At 37.8% G+C, this 22944-nt stretch overlaps 1 protein-coding gene across 10 annotated transcripts in view; it reads left to right on the top strand.

Moving 5' to 3' along the window:
* LOC122635083 (Down syndrome cell adhesion molecule-like protein Dscam2) overlaps nucleotides 1-22944 on the top strand; it is a 195094-nt gene that overhangs the window by 108121 nt on the left and 64029 nt on the right. For 7 of the 10 annotated variants that reach the window (XR_006328557.1, XM_043824870.1, XM_043824869.1 and 4 more), the window contains one exon: nucleotides 20013-20348. Coding sequence is in view for 9 of the 10 variants with exons in the window: in XM_043824870.1 (XP_043680805.1) it covers nucleotides 20013-20348 (336 nt within the window). In the remaining variant the exon portion in view is untranslated. The remainder of the gene's footprint in view (nucleotides 1-20012; nucleotides 20349-22944) is intronic. The other 3 variants (XM_043824875.1, XM_043824874.1, XM_043824876.1) reach the window with 1 other exon arrangement.

Genomic DNA, 22944 nt, shown 5'->3' with positions numbered 1-22944 from the left:
TTGATGGTTGATAGTTCGATGGGCGTTAACGACTAGGCCGAATTTGCTTTTCTCGTGAAATTGGATTTTTCCAAACGACGGGAGCGTCCATACGGAAACGCATAATCCTCGAGCGTGTAAAACACAAACGGTATCCACGTATATACCTATGTATATATATCTATGTATCTATATATCTATCTATCTGTCTATCTATCTATCTATCTATCTATATGTACGTATGTATGTACGTTCATATGTATGCGCACTAACCTTCAACGCCGTGTCCAATTTATTCGCTCGCTCGCACCAGATGCGAGGATCGGACCTAGCACGAGCACGCGCATTCACGTTAGCTTTGAAAAAAGACTCCGCAAATACGTGTTCCCTACCCCTTTCTCGTCTCAACATACCACTACTACCACCGTCATCACCAACCCCTCTCCTTCTCCTCCAATTTTATTTCTTTTTTGAAGAATCACGAATTTTCTCTCTCTTTCTCTCTCTCTCTCTCTCTCTCTCTATCTCGTAATATTTTTTACCTTTGACTCCCACCTGTTCTAAACAGTTCTTTCTAAAACGATTCCCGCTCTGACGATCTTCTTTTTCCATATGTTCTTCTCCCTCTCTCTCTCTCTCTCTCTCTCTCTCTCTCTCTCTCTCTCTCTGTCTTTTTGTTTTTATTTCTTTGTCTTTTTCTTTCTCATTTTTTATTGTTCACTTTTTATATTACTACTATTACTACTAACTCGACGATCAGCCGAACTACGCGCGAAATTAATTACGTGCTTTTCCACGATAGAATCGAGCGTTATTCTGTAATCCGCGCGTTTCGATTCTTCGATGGTTTAGGATTGAAACGTACAAAAAAAAAAAAAAAAACTAAAAAAGAAGAAGAAGAAGAAGAAAAAGAAAAAAACAGCGAGAGAAAAAAAGAAGAAGAAATAGATAGATGACACTGTGAGAATTACAAACTATGATATTATCGAGTTTACGGTTGCTGTTGTATTATACATGGTATAGTACGTACTTATATATATATATCTATACGTGTCTCGTGAAATCGAAGCGACGAACGTGACGTAAATTCGATAATAGTGTCTATCTATCTATCTATCTATCTCTTCCTTTCTCTCTCTCTCTCTCTCTCTCTCTCTCTCTCTCTCTCTCTCTCTCTCTCTCTCTCTCTCTCTCTCTCTCTCTCTCTCTTTCTCTAAGAGAACTCGAGTAGACGCAAAGACGCAACGTTCCTGTCTTTCGAACGATCCGCCATCTTTCTTCGAAGTCGCTCCTTCGCGAAGTTTATTACGAGCCGTTAAGCGCAGCTAAGTCATAGTGATTAATGGACGGGCCGCTTGAACTTCGTTAAACTCTTACGTTCCACGTGTAACACGACGAGAATACTAGTAGTAACCCTTCGTTTGGCGGAATAAAAAAAAAAGAAAACAGAAAGAAAAGAAAAAAGATTATTCGAAGAAAAGCTAATTAAATATCGAGAAGGTACAATAAAGGAGCTGGCACGAAGAGAAAACAAAATGAAAGAAAACGAAGAAGAAGAAGAAGAAGAAGAAGAGGAAGAAACAAAATCGACGATCGATCAATCGGTTAATTTTTACATCTCTCTCTCTTTTTTTTCTCTTGAATGAATTTTTTCTCCTGATTGAGTAGTTCGAAAAGAAATAAAAAAATGTGTTTATTCGTTTGGCGAAAGATACGCGAAGGTGTAAGTGAATAACGAATAAGGTTTCTTTTCTTTTTTTGTTTTTAATATATAGGAGTCTTATTTTCTCGTAAAAAAAGAAATCTTTGATCGTCCGTCGAATGAAACGAGCTTGTCACGAGAAATCGTTCGTTATATATACTTATTTACGTACGTAAAGTTTAACCTCGACGAAAAGCGTAGAAAAATGCAATAGAAAGTCGAAGGTATAGACGTTTTTTTTTTTTTTTTTTTTTCTTTTAATCGAATCGACGAGGAAAAAGATCGATCTTTTTTCTCTTTCTTTTCTAATTTTTTTAGGTTTTTGTTTTTTAAAAGTACGCGCCCGTAGGAATCGCTTGTAATACGACGCGATAAAAGAGATCAGAATCACGTTCATAAAGGCAAGCTAATTGGCAGAGGAAGAGAGGAATCGATTGGTGGACTCGACGAGAGTCGTCCATCGAAACAAAAAGTCATCGTCTCTACTCTTTCTCTCTTTTTACGGCAAAAAGCACTTTACGTCGATGAATCCACGTTACTCGCGCGTATCGCGCCACTCGTGCACGGTTAACAATGAAAACTCGAAAAGCGAGGAGAGGAGTGGGTTCATTGGCATTTTCAGATCGAGAAATCGCGGGTTGTTGGAAGAGCTTTTTTATATAAAAAAAAAAAAAAGAAAACACGCAAACGCGCATACAAAAGCAAAAAACAACGAAAGAAAACAAAGAAAAACAACGAAAATTAAAGGGATTCCCTTTGAACTTGCCATTGCACACACACACACACTCTCTCTCTCTCTCTCTTTATACGATCTCTCTTATCATTCATCGAAAATGAATTCATTGTAGGTAAGTTTATGAAAGCCTCTAATTCGATATCTCCGTCTAACGTATTTAACTCGAAGGACAAAGCGAAATTCAAAAGGGCTTTTAAGGGTCGAGAAAGGGAGACGAATAGATAAATGGACGGACGGAACGATCGAACGAACGAACGAACGAACGAACGAACCAACGAACGAACGAACGAACGAACGGATGGATGGATGGATGGTTGGATATAGATGGATAGATGGTATGGATGGATAGATGGATGGATGCTTGGATAGAAGCGAATATTGCGAAGTAAACCGTACGAGGGACTAATAAAAGCCATGCACTTAGATGTCGGCTAACTTAAAATTTAATTATCGTCAAACAAAAGTGCGTCACCTTGGTAACATTTCAACTTTTCAAAGTAGAAATAAAGACGCTTCGACGTCTAATATCAGCACAACCCGTTAGTCGTACCAGAGAATATAAAAAAGATGTAAATTAAAAATGAATCAAGGGAATATATAAACTAAAAGCGAAGGCGAAAAACTTTGTAATGCATTCTATTCGAAAATTTCACTCGACTGTATTCTTTCCTTCTCTTTTTCATTTTATTTTCTTCTTTGATTAAATTTTATTTTAATTCGATTTAAACAAGCAATTTCATCAGTTAGATTCAATCAAGAGAGAAGCGTAATCCTATACCTTTATGTAAATAAAGGACATATTCATAAACGTAATAAATACCTATAATAAAGCTATAAATATAAACGTGCACCTCTCTCTCTCTTTCTCTTTCTCTCTCTCTCTCTCCAGAGAAAATGTTACAAGTTAATGACACACAAAGAGAGATAAAGAGATAAAGAGAGAGAGAGAGAGAGAGAGAGAGAGAGAGGAAATGGTTGATAGGAGGGAAGCCCCAGAGACTGCGTTAATTCCGAGGGTAGCTGATTAATCGGAAACAGGACTATCGTGCAAATAGGCGCGAGATAACCTGCCCGGCTAGCACGTTCACCTATCTATGCCGATGTCCTCTCCAGCTCCATAATGCATCCTGATGGTGGTGTAGCTTCGATCGACCCCATTCCTAGATTTAGAGTTAAGTCCGTGCGCGACGCTACTCGTCGAAGGTTGGTGCAAGAGAAGGGATGATGGAGGTGGGAAGAGGAGAAGTAGATGGAGGATGAGGATGAGGATGAGGATGAGGATGAGGAAGAGGAAGAGGAGGGCAACCGATCGCATCGATTTAATTACGATCGATCTGTCAAGCCGACGCCGATAGTCTCGCAAGAGCTATCTATATATCGACGCTTGTCCTAAATCTCGAATATGTTTGCCAGTTTCAGCGTCGTCGTTCCGATCTACAGTTCGCATCCAGTTGGTAGCGCACTCCGTGTCTAATGGCTTCTCCTCTGCTATGCTCTTGCATAGTGTTCTTCTCTCTGTCTCTCTCATAGAGAAATACGCAGCGTGAAACCTGCGAGCCGATGGAATTTACTGGTATAATCGAACGGATACGGACGATTTATCTCTCGTTATCTTAATCAAATCGATCCTTTGTTCTCCCGATAAATTGTAATCTTTTAATCGATCGATTATTCTTCGATATGATTTAAACGATTTGATCTTTTATTTTTGAAAAAAAAGGAAAAAAACAATAGAAAGATCGAATTAATTTTATGGGATGGGATTATAGCGAAGTATATAGATGGGAGAACGATATCACCTTTATCGACCGATACCTAATCACCCGAATACGCCTGCCTATCTATTACCCTATTAACGTTGGTACCTCGTTCCTGGTAAACAGTACTGGCACGCTGCCTCTTAAATTTCTCCCAACGTCCGATTTACATCTCCTCGTATACGCGATCCAATCGCGTCGAATCGTAGCAAATTTCGATTCGCCCGAGGCTCTGGTTCTGGCTCTCGTTCTGGGCTCTTGCTCTAACTCTGGATCGAGCTCCGGCTATGAGGTTCGTGCCTCGATCGAACACAATGAAATTGTAGAAGGCATGTTATTCTCTTCGAGATCCAATTTCCAATCGAAATTATAGAAAATATCTATCTCTACATTAATTCCTGTAATCTGTTATTAATCCGGTCTAATTGACAATAATGATAACAATAAAGAGAGAGAGAGAGAGAGAGAGACAGAGAGAAAAGAGAAACAGAAAAGAAAGAAACATGAAATATATGTAAAAATGCGAGATAGTTCTTTTCTTCCTTTTTTCTTTTTTTCTTTTCTTTTTTCTTTTTTTCTTTTCTTTTCTCTTTTTTTTTCGATTTTCTGCCAAGCGAGAATTAAAATGCGATGCGGTCTGACCACGTGAATATACGAACCGGTCGCACAGTGCTTGTCACGAGCGACGTTTCGCGGATCGTTTTGAATTTGGAAAATGTCCGGTCTCCGCATCGTTGCACCGTCCAACTGCGCCATCCTGCATCATTGCATTCCTGGTTTCATCGGAGGAACTCGTTCGCTCGCTCGCTCGCTCGCAATGTGGAAGGGAGTAAAAAGGAAGCTCGAAAAAAAAAGAAAGAGAGAAAGAAGAGGAAAAAGAGGTCTCGCTATTAAATTGCGAAATAACTCGGCGTGCCATCGAGATATGAAAAAAGGGTGGGAGTGAGATAGACAAAGGGTGGGAGGGGGAGAAAGAGAAAAAGAGAGAGAGAGAGAGAGAGAGAGAGAACAAGAAAGAGAAAAAAGACGATGACTTTTATTTTTTCTTTCTTTTAAAGAGGACCGTGCAATTCGAAAGCTCTCAGAAATTGATCTTTAATCCTAACTCATAGGAAATATTAAAAAGAAAAAAGATCGAACAAAAAATAATAAAAACTTCGAACGGTTCCAAACTTTTCTCTCATCGAGCAGCCATCCCAACTCTTCCTTTGTTCTCATTAACCTCTTCCGAATTGGAATTTTTCTCTTAATTACGCCACGCTAACTTCGTTAAATTAGCGACGACTACGTTGGGGGATAAAATTACTGCGGCGTAGCTACCTAGCTTAAATTGTACGATTTTAACTCGTGGAATCCAACTCCACCACCTTTTTCTCAGCTCTCCCTGGACCTCGAAACAGCTTCCCCCCTCCCTTTCTTTTTTTATTTTTCTTTCTTTTTTTCCATTTCATTTTATTTTATCTTCGTTTTTTTTTTTTACATTCTTAACAAATAATTCTTCTTTAGAGAAAGAAAACACTCCATTGTATTAATAACTTTTCATAATGCATTATTTACTCTTTTTTACTTTCGACATTATATAATGCAATATACTGACGCGTTCCAATTCGTTAATTAATTAATTAATTAATTAATTAATTAATTAATTAATTATTTTTTATCAACTCTATATGCGCATTCGTATGCACGTGCGTGTGTCCGTCGATATGACAAATAATGAATGAATCTTTCCTATACCTACTTACGCTTCAACATTAACCCCCTCGTAAAAAGAAAGAAAGAAAGAAAGAAAGAAACAGAGAATGAGAGAATGAGAGAAAAAGAGAGAGAAAGAAAAAAAAGAAAAAAGAACTTAAGTAACGTCGAACAAAAGAATTTTGCTTACGTAGCAACGGCACAACCGTGATCACCAACACCATTGTGCCTTTTTAATTATATTCAGAGTAATTAACGATGGATGGCGTATAATGAACAATATCTGCGGCGAGACTATATTTACGTTGGTGAAAAGAGAGAGAAAGAGAGAGAGAGAGAGAGAGAGAGAGGTAGTAACGGTAGAGAATAGGGGTAAATAGAGAAGGAGGGGGTGGAATTGGTCATGTCCACGGGCACTTTATATGCCTGTTCCATATTTTACTTCACAATTGAAAATAATTTACAATTTAGTCGCTAACGCAAAAGAGTCGCCCTTAGTAATTAGAATGCAAAATGAGGTTTAATGCCTTTCGACCTCTATCCTCCCCTCTCCCTGCTTTCTCTCAACCCTCGTCTATGTCTGTGTCCTCGGAAAGAAAACCGAGACCAACATTTTCGCAATGCCAAAAAACTCGGCGAAAAAAAATAAAAAGTAAATTAAAAAAAAAAAAAGACAAAAAACAAAGCAGAGAGAAAAAGAGAGAGAGAGAGAGAGAGAGGGGCGGGGGGAAGGAATTGTAGGACGAGCTTTGGAATTTAACGTGGCACGAGCTTTTTTTAAAAGGTCTTCGAATACTTTGTCCCTCGATTTTCCTGGCCAAGTGCACACACACGCACACGCACACACGGAAACGCACAGATACGTGGATCTCACATGTGAGAGTACACGACGAAAGTAATATCGTCTCGTTCAAACACATTTCTTCGAGCCCTTTGCGGTTCCCACGTTATTTTCGACATTTCTTCTCGAATTAATTTCTTTTATCTCTTATCGCACAATCCGTTTTTATATACTTTTCGTTTAGAATATATTTACTCGTATTCTTTTTTCCTCACTCTTTTCCTATCTTTTTTCTTTTTCTTTTCCTTTTTTTTCTTTTTAGAAGAAGAGAAAAAGGTACGATCAAACTTTTTCTTTCTTTATACGTACAAACGTATACGTGGATATCGAAGAAAAGAAAAAGAATTTTATCGTAGAAGAGAATATATCGAAAGCTTTCAATCCCGCATCTGATCCACTTTTCGCAATTCCTTCTAACATAATGAGGATCGAGAGAATTAATTGAAATTATCGATTCCTATAACGAAGGTAAACGTTGATAGGGGATGGCCTACTCTTCCGATGGCCAGGAATTTCGTAAAATCTACAGATTCCGGATTAACGTCACCTAATTTTCTCGAACAGCCCATGGAACACGATCTCTACACGTTTGTAACGATGTAACGTTCATTGAATTAATACACACACATATGCACACGCATGCATATATATATATATATATATATATATATATATAGACACACATACACAGCGAGAGATAAAAAGAGAACAAAATTCGTTCGTATTAATCGATATTGGTAGATCATCGTGCCGATCGATGTTCTCGCATGAAAATTCTAACTCCGAGTTGAAATTTGTCAAACAATCGTTTCATCGTTTTTATACATAATTTAATCGACGAGAAGAGAAAGAGAGAGAGAGAGAGGAGATGCTTGTAAGTACTTACGTATGTCCACGTCGGTCGATATCTCCGATGTACCCATATACATTGAAATATCCATGACAAAAGAGTCAGATAGAGATAGATAGATAAAAATGGAGATGGAGAAAAAGAGAGAGAGAACAACGACACCGTGCGCATTATGCTAATACAGCATGTTCCGAGAACATGGACGGAGTCCATCAGCGATAACAGACGAAAACGAGTACGTACACGGATAAATAGTAAGTAGAAACAAAAAAGAAAATCAAAGGATTTTAAAATGAAGTAAAAGAGAATTCGTCTGATACTGAGATAGAGGTATCGAAAAAAAGTATAGAAAAAAAGAGATAAAAAGAGAGAAGAAAAAACGAGAGAGGGAGAGAGAGAGAGAGAGAGAGAGAGAGAGAGAGAGAGAAATACAAATAAAACGCTCTCTCTTTTATTTATGCAAAGAAGCGTCGATTAATCTTGCTATTCGAGATTAATTGTACGGAAAAGCAACCATCGAATTCGCAAAAGTCATCTCTTGAGAAACGCGATGAGGATACGCGAGAACTCTCTCTCTCCCTCTCTCTCTTTTTCTCTCTTTCTCTTTCTCTTTCTCTCTCTCACACATACACACGCACGTGCACATACATACGATCACTCTCTATCTCACTCGCTCTTTCCACTTCTCCACTTTCGCCCCGGTTTCAAACGAATTACGCGGGGATCAGCTTTAAATGAATTCCTTCGTTTCCCTCGCTTTTGTATCGATTAATCGAACCGATCCTCTCCCTCCCCCTTCCTCCTTTCCGCCTCTTCCTCTCACAACGGGAGTCGATTCTTCCTTCTATCGGAAATCGTTTTATTTATTTCGCACGAAGCCAAGTCAGGAAGTATAAACTTTTAACGTCTCTCTCTCTCTCTCTCTCTCTCTCTTTCTCTCTCTCTATCTTCCTATCTATCTATCTCTCTTTCTATCTCTTTTCATATCTCTATCTCTCATCTCAAACGTCAAGAAAATGTGTTCGAGAGTAGACCTTGGAAGCTTGCTTTTACGATAGTCGTCGTCGTCGTCGTCGTCCTTTAGAAGGATAAAAATCCAGATATGAAATACATATATCCTGACCGAAAGAACTTATTACTAACTAGCTTTATAATCCTTTGATCCATATATCTATTTTCTTAACAAATTCATCCTACCCTTTTCTTTTCTTTCTTTTCTCCCTATCATATAAAACTGTATATATTCGTTCATTAAAATATCTCTCTCATTTTATATTGCACTTTTTTTTTAACGTTATTCTTCTCTCTCTTTCTCTCTATCTGTCTATCTATCTTTATGTTTATTTCCCAAACGAAAAGAACAAAGTAACTTCGTTGAATAATATCTCTTAGTTATTATAAACATCGCAATAATGACGAATGAATTAAGATAACCACTCAGACGAAGAACAACGAATCAAAAGAGCAAACGATACTAACTCGTAATTTTAATATCGTATTATTTTATAAGACGGCAGAGTTCTGCCTCTAGTAATGGTGCACTGTAGCTGTTGCCGGTGGTGCTGATGGTTATGGTGGTGGTAACGGTGGTAGTGCTGGTGGTGCTGCTGATGGTGATGCCGGCGGAGAGGTTTTAGGAGAAGGTAAAACGTGCCAACGTTAACTCATTTTGCAATGTACTACGTAAATTTATGCGCCGTGAGATTTTGCGGTGGCTTCGTTCGTCACAAGTTAATTAAGCTCGTAATTCTTCTCCCACTCTGTTTGTTACTTTCATTTCTCTCTCTCTCTCTCTCTCTCTCTCTCTTCCTCTCTCACTCACTCATGCACGCACGCACTCTCTCTTTCTCTCTCTCTCTCTCTCTATAATTTACTACAGTTCAAAACTTACGCGACTACGATCCTCACCTATGAGATATTTGTAAGTAAATGAAATACAATTTGCAAAATGTCAATACAAAGAAATATATTTTCTTAGAAACGAACGAAACATATTAATTCTTAGAAATCTCTTAGTAAGTCTCCCTTTATTCTTCTCCGTTTGTTTTGTTTTGTTTTTCTCTACTTTACATGTATCGTAGATAGTACCTCGTAACACAAGGTGACCTCGCGTTTACATTTCTTTGTATCTAGGACATACGCGTCGTAGGATGTACTCGTTAGTCTTAGTCACGTCGTACTTGAGCGAAGACGTACGTAATCGAAGTCTCTCCCTTAATTATTTAACCCCAGCGAACATTTTGCAACGTAAGTACTCATATACTTATAAATCGACTGATTTATCGTTACATACGTTTTATTTTAATCGTAATTAATAACGTTAATGAGCGCTAATCAATTATTATCGACTTTCCATCTTTTTTCCAACGATTAGATTAAGATACTACGAGACAGATATTTTAATATCGTATAGGTTAATAATCTTTATTTTTAATATCAGCGAATATCAATTAATTCGTCTTCGTCACTATTTTATTAGATATTGCGATTAGAGGTAGGTAAAACACGAACGAGCTACTTTCGATCATCGTTAAGTTTCGTTTCTTCTACGAATGCATCAAAAAATTACGAGATCGTTTTTACTAATATATTTTTAATCTATATATTAATCATTATTTAAAGCAGATATCAACGATCGACTTAATCAGCGTCTTCGTTACAAATATTATATCTTATCGTTAGTTATCTACGATATCAACGAAATTGAAACAACTTACGACCATCGCTTACAACATTTCTTTTTTTTTTTTTTTCTTATCTCCCTTTATATCTTTATAAAATATTTCGAAGGATTTTCGTTTATCCTACGTACGTATCAAACTTAGAATTTATTATTAATACGAACACGTAATTAACGTTATATTTAAGTAATTATAAAGAAAATGTATTCCTTTATGGAAACTAAAAGATATCGTCAAGTATTAGCGAGATATAAATTTTCGAAGAAGCAGAAACAGGAAATAGGTAGAAAGACGTAGAATAAGGAGATGAAGAGGAAGAGAAGGAGAAAGAAGGAGAAGGTTAGTAAAGCATTAATCGGTAAGATTAACTCCGCTAAGAGGGGTATTAAGAAAGTTACTCCGGCAACGAAAGAAGAACTTAGAAGCTGCTATCTGGCTCTAAGCAGTTTACGAAGGAAGGACGTTATAGTGTCGTCGAGAGACTAGTGCTCTTCTCCTTTCTCTTCTCTTTTCCTTCTTCATATCATACTGCGACGATCGTTTTAGTTTAGAGCATTAGAAATTACAAGTAGAAAAATCATTTCGCTTCCGTCTTATTCATTTATTATTTCGTAATATAAATGAAAAGAGAGAGAAGGTTCATTATCGTCATATGAATTAAATATTAGATTTATTAGAATTAATAAGAAGGAGAAGGACAGACGAAGAGAGAAAGAGATGCGAGTTTCTGCTGGAAGAACGATTTAAATGAATATATTTATTATGGATAGGAGAAGGGGGAAAGAGACAGAGACAGACAGAGAGGGAGAGAGATTTCAGTTTATCGATAAGAATCGTCTATTCTTCGAAAAGCCAAGCAGTATTACCATCCTACACAATTTTCGTTTTCCTTATGATATTCTCCTGGCAGAGTTCGTTTAATCGAACTATCCCTTTCCCCCACCCCTTAGTAAAACGATATCCAATAATCGATTCACCGTGGCTTTGGAAAATCCAATCGCGTTTTCGCGAAAGAGAGAGAGAGAGAGAGAGAGAGCCGTCTATCTTCAGTTCGACGACGTTTAACGCGTTGACGACGACGACGTCGAACTCGTTGAAACAGTGAAGTCGTATTCCTTCGAAACGTAAAAGAATTTAACATACCGAGATAGATTTATCGAAAACGAACGAAAAGAATAATAGAAAATAATCCATCTTACGAGGTGTCTGTCCTTTTGACCTTAATGATCCCGCACGTATCTATAACAACATAACGTAACATACATACATATACACACGTATATAAATATGTATATATACGTACCATTAAATACACATTCATAATAAGAATGAAAATAATAAAAAGAATGTACAAAAAATGAAAGGTGAAACGACAATACGTAATACGCATTCTACGCGAGATTCCCGTCGGTATTACGATCCATTTACTACGAATTCCGCGATATTGCGAATCGACGAATAGATTTGGAATGATAATATATATATATATATATATATATATATATATATATATATAGAGAGAGAGAGAGAGAGAGGATGACAGAGATAGTGAAAGAGAAAGAAAAGACCGCACGGATCACGCAGACGAACGAGACTCGATTACGCGAACGAACGTGTAGATAGGTGTACTCTTGCACACGTATGCGTTTTATCTACATAGATACATACCTACGTATATACGTACGTACGTATAATACATACATACGTTGTATGTACGTCAGAACGTATGAAGAGGACAGGACGTAGTGGTGGACGAGAGAACGAAGAGAGAGGAGGATGGCAGAAGGCATAGATCCGTGGAATTGTCAGCCATTCCAGACTCCGGGGGATTAACTCGCTCAGGAATGCGTTTCTCTTCTCTCTCTCTCTCTCTCTCTCTCTCTCTTTCTCTATCTCTATCTATCTCTATCGAACTATTTCTCTCTTTCTCTCTCTCTCTCTCTCTCTTTCTCTCTCTGTTTCTTTCTCTTTTCTCTTTCTCCCTTTCTCTCTCTCTCTCTCTCTCTCTCTCTCTATCTCTATCAAACTTCTTCCTATCTCTTCGTCGCATCCTTCTGCGTCGTGCAACGAACGAAGAAAATGTTGAGGGAATGCTAGACGAGGACACTAGCAGTCATTTTCTCCATTTTGCAATTCGATTTCCGTCGATATTGCTCCGTCTCGTTGGATTCTTCCGTTCGGTCGGATGAAGACGCCTGCTAACTCCAGATATATTCAACGTGGGATCATACATGAGGGAGAAAAATAAAGGTAGAGAGAAGGAGAGATGGAATAAGAAAAAATAATATGATTCTAGTCGACTAATTTTATCGTATCTCTTTCTCTCTCGCCCTCTCGTTCTTTTCTCTCTTCCTCTCTCTTTTTCGATCTTGGTTAGTTCTATTTTTTTTAGACATCCATTAGAATTCGAGATATCTTCAATGTTTGATCGGTATATAAACTAGAAAGAGAGAGAGAGAGAGAGAGAGAGAGAGAGAGAGAGGCGGAGAATAAAGTTAGAAGATATTATTAGACTAATTTAATTATTAATTATCTTTCTCTAAATCTACATTTTTTTCTTCGCTTTATCACTTGCGTCTAAATTATATTATACACACACACACACACACATTCATACGTAAGAGAAAAAGAAAAGAAATGCAAATGAAGATCTTGGATTAAAATTTATTGTTAATTCTCCCCCTCTCTCTCTCTCTCTCTCTCTTTCTCTCTTTTTCTCTCGCTCTTATTATCATTCCCATTTTTTTTTTATTTTTTTAATCGGAGTTATATTCGCATTATTCGCGATCGATCACGAGAAAGACGAAGGAAAGAGAAAGAGCGAGAAGAGATAAAATATATGGGAAGATCTCAACCGACTAATTTTATTATTTACCATCTTTCGCTCTTGCGATCTTTACCTCTTGTTCCTTTTATCCGAACGAACTCGAGAAGACCAGCGCCAACATCATGCTCCATGACGCGTGCATAATGCTCGTCTACTCTCAATGTGTACCTCGAAGAAGAACGGGGTGCTACTCCTTGTAGACTACATCGATTCGACTCTGGCGAGCAAAGTGATTCGATAAGATGTCGAGAACATCGTGTTACGTCGGAGTTAGGAAAAGAAAGAATAAGAAAAAGGAACGACGATAATCGAGCACCCGGAAGTTACATCGTAGTTCTTCAATGTTTAACGAATACATATGTATCTTACGTAGTTACATAGACGTACCGGAAATTTTATTTCGAGCTCCTTCTAACAACGGCGAATTTTTGTTATCTGTGATTTCGATAAAAAGGTATTTCGAAGCGAGAAGAAAAAAAGGGAAAAAGAAAAAAAGATCGCGTATAGTACACATGTAAAATGTCAGTCACGATCGGCCAATCGTTTTCCTTTTTTTTGCAAACAAATTTTATCGAATGCGTTCAATCTGCTTTTGTTTTTCGATCGATTTAGTACTACTGTTTTTTTTTTTTTTTTTTTTTTTTTTTTCGTTAACACAAGAGACTCGACGTAGTGTGAAGAAAAATTACAACGTTTTTTGACATTAATAAATATGTATTTGTTTCTTTGTTTTTTTTATAAATACTTGCCACTTGATTTAACTCTGGGAAAGACTCGAATCTTGTTGACTCTTTTTCCTACTACGTTATATATATATATATATATATATATATATATATATATATATACATATACTGTTGTATATGTACATTTATATATAAGATACATTCATGTATAAGATATATAAGCACAGATGCAATTTTCATAAAATTTACGTATCCTTAATAGATTCGTCGAAGATGATAGGCCAACGTTCCGTCGTTGTCGTCGGATGAAAATGGGTTCATGCGGAAGAGAGGAAAGGAAGGGTAGGGAATAGGCAAAAAGAGAGAGAGAGAGAAAGAGAGAGAGAGAGAGAGAGAGAGAGAGAGAGAGAGAGAGAGAGAAGGTTAGATGGTTGAACGGGGTTGGGGCTTTATATTCCGCGGGATCGATCCGTTCCCCATGGCTTTATCCAGCCGTCCGATTGTGCGTATTTACGCGTGTGCACTATTCTCGTACGTGGAATCGAAGCCATTGGCCAATCGTATTGGCTTTCGCCACGCGAGTTTCCTCACCCCTCTTATCCTCTCATTGCCGGTGGCATTGTGCGCCATTACCAGAGGAGAAATTAACCGTGATCCCTGTACACAGTCGCGTTACTTCGCTTTACCCGAAGGAGAAAAATATATATCGAAAAAAAGAGAGAGAGAGAGAAAGAGAGACAAAAAACGAATAAAAAAAAGAAGAGGGAAGCAAAAAGAAACAGAAGAATTTCAAGTTCGATCGCACATTTTCAATTCTAATCGATATTAACGATATTTTTCACGCGTTTGCAGATAAACAAATAGATGGTCGATATATATGTATGTATGTATATATATATATATGTGTGTATGTATGTGTATGTGTATGTACGTATGTATAATAATCTGTCTCTTTGATTATCTCGAAAATTTGTTTTACGAAGAATAAAAGGAAAAGGCATATATGGATACCAGATGAAAGCATTTGTAGCTTATCTAGTTCGCGTACGTTGTTCCGAAAGAAGAGTGAGATAATAAAGAAAATATTAAAGCGAAAAGAAAAAAGAAAGAAAGAAAGAAAGAAAGAAAGGAAGGAAGGAAGGAAGAAGGAAAATAGAGGGTTGGATTCAAGAGAAAAGAAGAGGAATGGGAGGGAGGAGAGAGGGGGAGGAAACGCTTTGTTCGGGTCCATGCCACCTGTGACTTAATTAGCGGCATATGTAATCACGTTTGACGACATATTTTTCGACTTGCCTTTCTCTTCCCTTCAACGTACATATATATCGTTTTTTTTTTTATATTGTGTTTCTCTGTTTCTCAGAGAGATAGAGAGAGAGAGAGAGAGAGAGAGAGAGAGAGAGAAAAGTGCCGTCGTAATTAACGGCTCTACTTTCCCGTTGTTTTCTAAAATTACGAAAAGGAAGATACGACGATAAAAGCTTACGAGTGGAGAAAGAGAAAGAGAGAGAGAGAGAGAGAGAGAGAGGAGTGTAGCATGTCGAAAAGGAAAATAACAAAAAGGAGAAACAATATCAAAAAAACAAAAAAAAAAAAAGATAGAAAGCAGCGAAACAAAACTGGGACGAAAGGTAAGGCGCGGTCGCGGAATAAATTCATCATTTCTCTTGTTAAAGTGTAAACAATGTGTTTTGGTTTGATTTTTGACGAATATTTTTTATATTTTTGCGAGGGCAGGGAAGAGGGGATGGACGGAGGTACATACAGAGGAAAAAATCGGAACGTGCGAAATTTTTCGACCGATACGAAATGAACTTTACGAATACGAAATTCATATAGGTTACGCGTATAATAGGTATTTTTTAAAAAAATATTGTACATCGCTTTTTTGTTTTGTTTCTTTTTTATCTTTTTTCTTTTTTTTTTTTTTTTTTTTTTTTTAATCAAACGCAACTATTTAATTTCGATCGTTACACGTTCTCCTTCGTTAGGAAACAAACCTCGTAAACGATCTGTAAATACGATACACTTTATATAACGCATTATATCGCTTATGCGTACGTTTCGTTCGCGTATAATTTATATAAATTAATTAAAACTTTCGGATGAAAATATTGGATTGGATAAATGTTCGTTGCTCCGTTTCGATCGCGTGTTGCTCGAAAAATATAAAGAAGATAACTCGACACGACGTTTCTCGAGACTAAGAAAGGAATAACGCGTGTATGAGCGTTGTACGCCAGTCGTGGATTCCCAAGTTAGTCTGTTAATTCGTCAGTGACGTGGGTTTCGTGTGCTGGATGATAATGTCGGTGCGATGCAACGGCCGTGCCAGCCGTAACGGTTCTCTGTAATTAATCAGGAACGCGAGCTACAGCGCGAAAATACAGGGTAGTAGCCTGGGAGAGCTAGAGAGATAAAGCTGCAGAGAGAGAGAGAGAGAGAGAGAGAAAGATAGATAGATAGAGAGAGAGAGAGAGAGAGAGAGAGAGAGAGAGAGAGAGAGAGATAGGTGTAGTTGCAGCAGCACCAGTAACGGTACTAGTAGCACCAACCAACAACTAACTGCAATAGCAGCAGCAACGGCAGCAACAGCAGCAGCAGGAACGGCAGCACTAGCAGAATCGTTTACATAGTCAATGCAGTCACATGTAATGCGTACGAACACATATACATACACAAAGAGACATCGCATACGGGCGCGTGTAAGCATATATAGAGGTGTGTGTATATGTAGTGCGTGTACGCTAAAGCGAGGATGGCTGGTCTGGTCCTCTCTCTCTCTCTATCTCTATCTCTATCTCTCTTTCTCTTTCTCTCTCTGCATGTACGACAGCCGGATACGTACAACTACCAGGATGCATCAACTGTGTTAGAAACAGAGAGAGAGAGAGAGAGAGAGAGAGAGAGAGAGAGAGAGAGAGAGAGAGAGAGAGAGAGAAGGAGCGAAGAAGAGGGGAGATGAGGAAGATAGTAATGAAGGTATGGGTGTGTCGTGCGTGTAAATGTGGCATAAATGGCGTTGATGCATAATACCAAAGCCATGGCATAGCTACGTACAAGGATTCACGTTCCATACCAACGACGCAGGAAATTATCGTGGTGTATGTATGTATGTATGTATGTATGTATGTATGTATGTATGTATGTATGTATATATGTATGTATGCGAATAGTGTGTGTACGTAAGGGAGACAGAACATGTGCGGAACGATAAAACGTTAATGTGCTCGGTTGAAATCCTCCTTCACGGCGACGAAATATGAAATTCGCCGATGCCAGTTTTGGATAGTCTCAGGAAACGAGAAAGATAGAGATAAAGAGAGAGGAAGAGAGAGAGAGAGAGAGAGAGAGAGGGAGGGGATGAGTCGTTCTCGATCGACGTTTATGTGTCCTGTCGAGATAAGCTCTTCTCGAACGATCCTCTAGCGAGATGTATTCGTGCGAACGGAGATCGAACTCGTAGTATTACGGGACAATGAACGTTGCCAGGGTCCACCATGGAACTCTAATTTCCGTTGGTTCGACATAAACAGATCGACTTTTCCAAATATTCTACTATGTGTGCTGTGTCTATATATATATATATATATATATATATATATATATATATATATATATATCTTATCTATGAAAGTAGAAAGTTCTGTGAGAATTGAAAAAGAAGATAGAAGAGATAAAAAGAGTAATGTAAATAAATTTCTTCAAACTTATGTTATCAACATAATCGTAATATAATTATTAATTAATTCGATAAAAATATATATATATATATATAAACGGGGAAGATAAAAAATGAAAAGGACAATCTGATGACAAGTAACTAGTTAAACTATACGTATTTATAGGAGAATAAAAAAAGAAAGATATATAGATAGATAGATAAATAGAGATAGAGAGAGAGAGAGAGAGAGAGAGAGAGAGAGAGAGAGAGAGAAAACAAAATGTGTTGGTCGAACGAAAATCAAGCGACCGGCATATCCGTTCATATCATTCGCAGAGTGTACCAAGCAACCCCTCTCGTTCCTCAACCCCTCCTCCCTCTCCCCTCCCCCATGGGGGTGATTAATCCAACCATTTTTCTTCCTCCTCGCACGTTTAATACGAGCCTCGCGAAAATCGCTTGCTCGTACAGTGCTCGCTAACTGATATCGGTCGCAGAGAGCTGGAATTCGAGAGACTCGAGAGTGAAAGAGAAGGAGGGGTGAGAGAGGGAGAGAGAGAAAGAGAGAGAAGGGGTAGAGATTCGCGATAATACGAGATGGATAGAGAGGGTTGGTTTGGTGCGCACATAGTTGTAAAACCGGGACCGCAGGTGCTTCGATAGAAACGCACAAAGCCTCGCATATATACACAACGCATACATACGTATACTAATATCCATGGATATATATCCCGTTGGACCAATCGTACTCTTAGCGATTCTATACATCCCGACTGTTATCAAACTGCTTTTCATGCATAATGCAATCGATTTTTGTTCTTATCTACCTATCATTTTTTCTCTTTGCGTGCCTCTCTCTCTCTCTCTCTCTCTCTCTCTCTCTCTCTCTCTCTCTCTCTCTCTCTCTCGTTCTTTCACTTCTTATTTTTATGAGAAAGATATGTGCATTTCTCGAGGATATCTACCTCCACCGACTCATCCCCGATCGGTAGAAAACAAGAAGGTAGAATAGTCCGGACAAAGCTTCGATACTGCTGGCATCAGCTGCGACGGAGATCCTCTATCAGATTTTCTCGATTGAAGCAGATAGAGAGGATCAGAGAGATGAAGTGAGAGACTGAGAGAGAGATAAAGAAAGAGAGAGAGAGAGAGAGAGAGAGAGAGGTGAGGAAAGAAAAGAATGGAAAATACTCCGATCGTACTGTTATGGAGAAATGGACGAACTAGTTCGCTCGTTGTATATATCTATGTACATATGTGTCCAGAATATTCGGAAAATTTGTTTGAACGTATAATATGTATATGTGTGTCGATGAAAGAACGATTCGGTCTCTTGGTACTCTCGCGACGCGAAGAATACTGTTGCTCGAGTCTCACGATCTCTCTCTCTCTCTCTCTATCTATCTATCTATCTATCTATCTAGCTCTTTTTATCTGTATCTTTTTCTTTCCGTTTTTATCTATCTCTATCCCGATCCTACTCGAGTAGTTGAAGTAATTTATCGAGCGATTCAACATTTTTTTCTTTTCTCTTCTTCTTCCTTTTTATCTTTTTCCTTTTCTTTTTTTTTTTTTCTTTTTCTCCTTGAAAGAAAGTTTAGTTCGATTAAACGCTCAAGTGATTCCCGAAGACGCGATCGTATCATTTCCGTCTTATCTCGAAAGCTTTATGTAGAAAGAGCAACTGTGGTTTCTCTATCTCTCTATCTCTTTTTCTTTTTTTCTTTTTCTTTTTTCTTCTTTTCTCGAGATTCAAGTAACGCGTCTTAAAGGTAAAGCTAGACGAGTGGAATGTTGAAGATGTAAAGAGAGCGGAAATAAAGGACGCGAAAGTTAAGTACTCTTAAGTCTAATGCGTACGGAAGAAGATGGATTTTTAGAGAGAGAGAGAGAGAGAGAGAGAGAGAGAGAGAGAAAGATTGTCGTCTTATTTTCATTCTTTCTCTCTCTCTCTCTCTCTCTCTCTCTCTCTCTCTCTCTCTCTCTCTCTTTCTTTCTCCTTCTAACATTCGCTACTTTCTTCATACGATAATGGCTTTTTGTATGAACGATGGCCTGTCGAGTGTCCACGAAGAAACGTTTCTTTCACGGATAAATTCTGTATTCCATGGTGGCATTGAATTCAATAAAAGCTAGTAGAGCAACGGTGATCGAGGAAGATCGATATGACGTTATTACTTGTACGTGATCGTTCTGTTAACTGTAGCTTTAGAAAGGGAAAAAGTGGAAAGAAGAAAAAAATAGAAAGGAAAGGAAAAGAAGCTGTTTAAACTCTTTATCGATAATCCGAAACGATAGTGAGAGAGAGATAGATAGAGAGAGAGAGAGAGAGAAGAAAAAAAGGAAAAAAATTATGGACGGGTATATAAAAAAAAAATATATATATGTATCTTTTTTTTTTTAGAAATTTTATTTCATAAACTATTCTCATAAGATATAAGAAAAAAAAATATATATATATATACACATACAGAAAATCATATACGATGCGTATAAATAAATGTACAAACTTGACGTTTCGATTCTTAAAAAAAAAAAAAAATAATCTTAACTAAAATAATCGTGCAAGTGGTACATGCTCGTTCTAACGAATCCAGGACGTTATGTTTCAGGACGAGGAGTGGTGCTGGACAGTCAGGGTCCAGTTTTGGTTTCGGAGCCACGTTCATCAGTGGAATTTTCGAACGACACCGGTGTGATGATCCACTGTTCGGCACACGGCAGTCCATTGCCTAGGATCGATTGGCTGATGGGCGATGGCTCACCCGTTTTACCAATACCGCATATCCGTGAGATGCTGGTCAATGGTTCAATGTATTTCCTACCGTTCGGTGCAGAGAGTTACAGACACGACGTACACTCGGCAGTTTACAGATGTCAAGCCTCGAACAGCGTCGGTAGGGTGCTCGGCCGTGAAATCACGGTAAAGGCCGGTGAGTGCCCTTTATTTCTTGTGTCTCGGATATATATATATATATATATATATATATATATATATATATATATATAATACTACCATCTCTTTCTGTCTTTATCTATTTCTTTCTTTATCTCTCTTTCTCTCTCTGTCTCTCTCTCTCTCTCTCTCTCTCTCTCTCTCTCTTTCTGTCTGTCTATCTCTCTCATATACTTTCCAAACGATTGACTTTCCTCTTCCATCTCTCGAAGTTTCACTCTCGATCGAACTCTCAAGCCACGTGGACGTACGACGATAAAGTTCGATTAATGGGTATATCAGATTGAAAAAAGACTCGAAGAAGAGAGGAGAGAGAGAGAGACGTTAATTAATTTCTCATAGAACTGGACGACGACGATGATAAATTTATCTTTGAAAACATTTTTTTATTTCTTTGGAGAAAGAAAGAAATAAAAGAGAGGAGAGAGAGAGAGAGAGAAAGAGAGAGAACGTCTCTCTAAAAAAAATCTTTCTCTCTCTCTCTCTCTCTTTTTTTACATACGTCCCGATTAATATTCTTACAATTATCTTGAATTATCTCTATCAAACGTAGAAACTTTCTCGATGGGATATCTTATAATAATGTTTCTTTCCTTTCGATCATTCTCCTTTTTCGGCTTTATTTTTACCTTTATTATCTAACATCCTTGCAATTACATACGATGCGTGACAACGCGAGAGTTATCTCGTAACATTGAAATCTCTTTCTTGAAGGATGATCTTGAAAAGATAAGATGTTATTACAGGACTATGCTTTCTAAAGGATTAGCTTCGTTATTTATTATCTGACTATTCGCGGTACATCGCTCGTAAAGGATCAGGATCAACGATATAAACGTCTAACTATAACCAAAGAGAAAAAAAGAAAAAAAAAAAAGAGAGAGAGAGAGAGATAAAGAAAGAGAGTCGAAAATCACTAAAGGATTGGTTTGAAAGATTTTATAGAGAGTGTAGAAATCGAGAGTAAGTTATCGATACTTATTCTTCTCTCTCTCTCTCTCCCTCTCTCTTTTTGTCTCTCTTTCTTCTTCTGTTTCTTTCTTGTTCACGTGAAAATCTTTTAGTGAAAATTGCTTCTCGTATAAATCTAATTGAGAGTTTTCGTGAAACGACGTTCCAAAGTGGTGACTTCCTCGAAAAAGGGGACGACTCGGAAAGGGTGTAACGATCGTTAGCTTACCGAGCCAACTACATTTATTTTTCTTTGGATCTCCTTTTTTACCTCATACTAGATGGATGGCCTCTAAACTAATGCTCGCTTATGGCCAACAACCGGTGCTCACTGCCAAGATCAAGATTCGCGGCTTTGCGTGCATTGCCAAGTGTATATATACATATACACATATACACAGTTATATATATATATATATATATATATATATATATATAATACGTATGTATGTACGTATATAAGATATTTCTACACTGGAAAGCACGAGAGTGATGAAAGAAAAAAAGAAAGAGAGAGAGAGAGAGAGAGAGAGAGAACGAAGAGTCACTTGAAACTTTTATTTTAAAACTTTTATCTCTCCTCTCCTCAACGATTTTCTTTCCTCCCATAAACTTTATCAAGAGATAAGGAATTTATTGAACGGTCTACCTCAACATTTATCTACATTCTCCTGCATTTCTAATATACCTATATACTTACGTACATACCATATATACAAAATCGCTTATTAAAGTTTTATCGAATCATTTCAACGCATATACCGAGCCCTAGCCGCGAGTGAAAAAAATTTTAGATAAGCCATAAACGCGTACGTACGTACGAACTTGCACGATTGTATATAGATCGTTATTATGTAATCGTCTCGATCTCGTAAAATCATTTTTAGCGATGAAGTTTTTCACGATCGTTCCGGACGTTCGAATCGGGTCCTGTTGGAGAAGAAGAGGGGAGGGGAGGAGGGGAGGGACAGGTATTTTTTTTCTCTCTCTTTCTTCCATTTATCAAAACCACGGCGAATTATCAGACGAGTATTCACAGAAAAAAAAAAAAAAGAAAAGTAGAAGAAAAAAATATGAATCTTTAGAGAATAGTCAGTAAAAAAAGAGTGAAAAAAAAAGAAGAAAAAAAAAGAAGAAAAAAAAAGGAAAATTCAGGGAGAAATTTCGTCTATATACATTTACCCGTATATATACTCTTATGTATGTATGTACGTATCCACGTACGTGTACATACGTACGTATATATATGATACATACATAAATGCGTACGTGTCACGTAGAGACGCGTAACTCGAGCGTGCATATCTCTTTAAACGTTAAACTCGTAGCTATGGCGATGGGAGGTGGGAGGTGGGAAAAGGGTGGAAGGGTGGTGCTGAAGGATAAACGAGCCAAACGGGTGAGATACTTTCGTTTTCCAGTGTGGTTAACAATCGTGACGGTCCTCGGCAAGAATCACTTATCGCGTTTAGCGACTCGTACAATCGAAGTAAATTCTCGCTGAGTAGACGTAAACCAAGATAGCGTGTTGGTGAATTTCTATCCACATTGAGAATAAGAACTTTGCAGGAGTGAAAATGAGAAAGGTAGAGATGGAAAGAGAAAAAGAGAGAGAGAGAGAG

Source organism: Vespula pensylvanica, chromosome 17 (genome assembly GCF_014466175.1).
Source record: "Vespula pensylvanica isolate Volc-1 chromosome 17, ASM1446617v1, whole genome shotgun sequence".
Lineage (NCBI taxonomy): Eukaryota > Metazoa > Arthropoda > Insecta > Hymenoptera > Vespidae > Vespula > Vespula pensylvanica.
This window is presented reverse-complemented; position numbering and strand designations above follow the sequence as displayed.